We start from the raw sequence: 5,169 nt of genomic DNA, 5'->3' as shown, positions 1-5,169 counted from the left end.
TTTCATAATATGGCTTATCTGGACTGAATTTTGGAAGATTATCGTTTTCATTACTCTTTTCTTTTTTTCTTTTCAATGATCTTGTTTTTGGAAAAAAAAAACTATCACTTTCAATTTCTAAATCATCATTGAGTTCAGACTTTTCTAACCAGTATTTATTTGATTTTTTATATTCTTTTATTTTTAATAATTGTTTATTTTTCATTTTAAAAATTATTTTATTTATTATTACTTTTATTATTTAAAATTAATAAAAAAGAGAAATAATTATATTAATAAAAAAAGTTTATTTAGTGAATATGATATAATAGTTTTTTAAATTATTACAATAAAAAAATAAAAATAAAAATCAATGTATAGGTGTATTAACTTTATTTATGAGAGAAATTACACATTGAATTAATATAAAAATTAGTGGTAGTGGGTGTGAATCAAGTTTTTTATTTTTATTGTTTTGTGTTTTAATATAAAAAATAATATGAACTTAAACACATTTGTGGGTAGAGGGGGTAAATATATTGGGTTTTTACATAAAAAATAATACATTACATATACTATTATATATTAAATAATTATTTATGATTGAATAAATTTTATACAAATTTTAATATGATAAAAAAAAAGTTTGAAACAATATAAAAAATTGGTAATTAAATCAAAATACCCCATTATGCAACAAATAAAAAAAAAATTACAACATGTCCATATTAAATTAATATGTAAAATAAAATTAAATAATGAATTAATTTTTTTTTTATTATTATTATTATTAGTAATTATAATATTGAAGTGGTAATCTAAAAATTATGTGATTGTTTATTCATTTGAGAAAAAAAAAGTGGTATGGGAAATGTTGTTTTCTTTTTCATCTCAATAGAAAAAAAAAAAAAAACCCAATTCCCCAAGAATTAATTATGTGAAAAATAAAAAATTTAAAAAAAAAACCCAGTTCCCCAAGAATTAATTATGTGAAAAATTTAAAATTAAAAAAAATTTTTTAAAAAAACAAGTAAAGCTTTTTTAATATGGGTATAGTGAGTGTGTTTTGATAAAATTATGTTTCTTTTAACACACACCTATCCGCTTTTTTTTATTTTTTTTAAGTGTGATTGTTAATTTTTAATGAAACAAATTACAACCTTATATCTTCATTATTATAAAATTTTTTTATTTTTTTTCCTTTAAATATTTAACAATAATGTTCTATTTTTAAAAGGTTCTATTTTTAACATTTAAAACTCAACCAAATTTGAAGAGGCAATAAATAATATAATAAAAACAAATAAATAAAAAGAAATAATTATAAACAAACAAATAAATAAAAACAAAATTGAATATATTTTAAAACTAATATTATTATTTTTATTTTATTATTATTACTATAACCTAAAGGTGGATATTGCTTTATTTTGGAGCTTATAAGTTTTCTAATAAGGTTTTGAATCTAATTTTTTGCCCATGTTTTTATTATTATTATTATTATTGTTATATATTATATTTTCAATTTTAATTTCCATATGTTTTCATCTTGTTTACAATTTCTAAGATTATCTTGATAATTTGCAAAATTCATTAAATTGCCATATGAATTTTTATTATTGCCCAATTTGAGTCTATTATAATTAATACTATTACTGTTATTTGTATTTCTTAAAACTCATTGAATGTATTGATTTTATTACTATTATTACTGTTATTTGTATTTAATAAATTGCCTTCTTAAAACTCATCGAATGTATTGATTTTATTACTATTATTGTAGTTACTATTGTATTCTGTTCTTTGAGTGGTACCAAAAAAATTTGTTCTGTTTCTTGTTTTATCATTACTACTACTATTATCATCTATTTCTGTTCTTACAACACAAGTTTGAAATTATTTTTATTAGTACCACCAAAATTATTATTGCGTGTAATTTTATTTTTATTGTTATTATTTTGTTGTCGCAACTACTTTTTAATTTTAACATTTTTCAGGTGTCTATATTAGATTTGAGTGGTACCCCTCTATAGTATGATTATATTCATATTCTTGAATTATTATTTCCAATATCTCTTCAAACCATTTTAATATTTTATTTTCGTACTTATTTGCTTGAAGCAGTGATTAAATAACCTCTTTTTAATTATTTCTATAAACTATTTTTATATCATTAGTTAATACTGAATATCTATTGTAATCAATTCACTATGTTTTGTTATATAAGAAATAGTATTTATATTTACCTTTAATGATTCAAAGTTTGAATTATTAAAAACTTTACATTTATCGAGGTAACTAAGGAATTCTCATTTTTTTTTTTTTTGGATACATCTAATGTTAATTTAAATTCTTTGCTGAGGTTGCAAGGATATTGTAATTATTATTATCTGTCTTTATTTATCATTATTAAAGATATTATTATGTAAAAAATATTATTGTGTGTATTATTTTTTTTTTTTTTTTTGAAGAAATTAAAAATTTTTTTATTTATTTTTTTTTTATTTTATTTGAATTTTTTATAATTATGTGAAACGATGAAGATATTTTTTAGAAAAAAAAAATTAAAATTTTTTTTTTATTGCAAAAATTTGTTGGGTTAATCATTAATAATATCAATCTTTATTCTTTCACCTATAAAATATAATATTGTAAAGTTATTTAATTTTATTATTTATTATAATAATTTTTAAAATTAAAACAAAATAAAAATCAAATAAATACTGTTTAGAGAGTCGATTTTATAAATAATTATGATAAATATATCAAAATCAGTATCATGAAAAAAAAAAAGTAAAAGAAAAATTAAAATGATAATCCTCCAAAATACCATCCAGATAAGCCATATTATGAAATTTACGTTGACAATGTAGTCACTAAAACCATTTATGCGCTGATTATGACATTTGCCGCTGTGATATCAACAAAAAAACAACTAAAATTTTCAATCTGAGATATAAATATATTTGATGAGCCAGATGAGGAAGGAAATCATAAAAAATATAAAAGTACTGTCGTTCAGAATTTGATTATAAAAATACATCAACGAATACACCCATTTTGGCCTTTATATCAAATTAATATATAGGCGAAGCTTTATTTTGGAAGATAATTAGAATTAAATTTTAATTTTAATTAATATTTTCAAACTTCAAACTCTTTCAAAAAGTTATTCATGTATGATGATTTAATAGGTTCTTTTTATAGATATTTTGATGTGGAATTAGTCATAATTAACATCACCATATATATACCAAAGATAACAAAGAATTCTATAGACAAATCACAAAACTATAATATATACATTAAAAATATTCAGCTACTATACATTCTGCAATTATATTTATTTATATGGATATAATTGTATATTATGTTCAATTACAACATAATATACATAATATACATCACAGTGTGTATGTTATATATCTATTTGAAATATTAATATAAATTAATAAATAAAAATTAATATGATATTCATTAATAATATAAATTTTGAAAGTGAGTGTGTGTATAATTTTATTTGTGTGTTGAGTGGGAAAGGTAGAGTGGGTTGAAATTTATCAATACATTTTTGTGTTAACTGTGTGAAATTTTACCACACATTTACATAAAAAAAAAAAAAAATTACATGTTTAATATAAATTGTATATACTAATTTGGAGTCGAATAATTAACCTTTCCCCATTAATAATTCAAAATTAATAATTTTTGTATTGTTCTATTTTTAAAAAAATTTAAGTTCAAAAAAAATTCTGTTAAATTGAAACAGATCTAGATCCATAAGTGTTTTTTTTAAAAGCTGGTAATAAAAAATATAAATTGTAATTATATATGGCAACGGCAATTTATAGCATCACCTTAATTGTTAATTAAAACAATATATAAATAAATATTATAATAATTATTATTAAGTCACTTAATACTGATAGAGTCATTACAGGTAAATCATTATTAAAATTAAAAAATTATTATTTTTAAAAAAGGAATAAAAGGAGTTGGTAATGTATTTAATACCCTACTCCATGCATTTAAACATTAATATTTTTTAATTTCCTATCCCCCACTTAACACAATTTAATATTTTCTTCCCTCCCCCCACCAAACACACATATTAGTGATTGTTAACAATTAACATAAACAAATACTATGGGGTTATTTTTGAAACAAGTAGAAGATATATTCAGATTAGTGTTTTTATTTATTTATTATTTTTTTTTATTATTAAATTATTAAGTTTTGAAATTATAAATAATTTAAATTTTAATAATAAAAAAAAATTAAAAAAAATAAAAACATTTTTTTTATTAATAAATATTAATTAAAAATAGTAAAGATGAATAATCAGACTCCTATATATAATCAGGCCTTTTTTAATGTTTTCCGTCACTCTAATCTTTTTTTTACTGAAAATAATGATTTTATTGGGTCTCTCAATTTTTTACAGTATTATAGAAGTTTAAATGTAAGATTAACCGACTCGAATCAACTAAATGTATTTTTAAAGCTAGTATTTTATTCACGTCAAGTTACAAAATTTACCATTGATTCAAACAGTGGTACTTCCGTTCTTTTTAAAATTTTCTCGCCCTTCATCATAACACAGAATCTTACCTCTTTGAAATTAGCCTATATGGAGTATAACGTTCCAATTAAACCAGGAATGATCCCGAGTTACTTTAAAAGAACTTACACTGCCACATGATTATAATCATCCGCTTCAAGAAACCTTTGCTATTACAAACGATTGTCTTAATTACATACCAGTTTTTCCTGAAAATGGATTAACTAAATTGTACATTACCAACTCATTTAATCAACCAATTATTCAAAATGTCCTTCCAAAAACTTTAAAAGAACTAAAAATTGGTACTTCTTTCACCCAAGAATTGTATTTCGAAAGTATTCCAGACTCTGTTACTTTTCTTACTCTTGACTGCCCATATTATAATCATCAGTTTGCTCCAGGAATCCTTCCAAGAAATTTAATAAAGCTAAAGATTGGTAATAATGTTCCTTTATTGCCTGGTTCTTTACCAGAATCTCTTACTTATCTCAAACTATGCTGCGACTTTAACCAACCTATTACTGCTAATCTATTACCAAAAAATCTTAAAAAAATATCTTTTGGTTCTAGATTCCAAAGTAACTTTGTTCCATCTGAAAATATTCATACAATCGTTTTTGGTAACA

The 5,169-nt window shown here is 20.8% G+C and overlaps 2 protein-coding genes across 2 annotated transcripts in view; one reads left to right on the top strand and one right to left on the bottom strand.

Moving 5' to 3' along the window:
- Window positions 1-205, bottom strand: part of DICPUDRAFT_157232 (uncharacterized protein) — a gene marked incomplete at both ends in the record, with an annotated part of 957 nt that extends 752 nt beyond the window's left edge. The window contains one exon of the mRNA XM_003292461.1: window positions 103-205. Within this exon, the coding sequence (XP_003292509.1) occupies window positions 103-205 (103 nt within the window). The remainder of the gene's footprint in view (window positions 1-102) is intronic.
- Window positions 206-3,446: 3,241 nt separating this feature from the next.
- DICPUDRAFT_83124 (uncharacterized protein) overlaps window positions 3,447-5,169 on the top strand; it is a gene marked incomplete at both ends in the record, with an annotated part of 5,038 nt that continues 3,315 nt past the window's right edge. Inside the window, 3 exons of the mRNA XM_003292466.1 lie at window positions 3,447-3,477; window positions 4,308-4,649; window positions 4,744-5,121. Of these exons, the coding sequence (XP_003292514.1) occupies window positions 3,447-3,477; window positions 4,308-4,649; window positions 4,744-5,121 (751 nt within the window). The remainder of the gene's footprint in view (window positions 3,478-4,307; window positions 4,650-4,743; window positions 5,122-5,169) is intronic.

Source organism: Dictyostelium purpureum, assembly GCF_000190715.1.
Source record: "Dictyostelium purpureum unplaced genomic scaffold DICPUscaffold_348, whole genome shotgun sequence".
NCBI lineage: Eukaryota > Evosea > Eumycetozoa > Dictyosteliales > Dictyosteliaceae > Dictyostelium > Dictyostelium purpureum.
The sequence above is the reverse complement of the archived record's forward strand: the minus strand, read 5'-3'. Positions and strand labels throughout refer to the sequence as shown.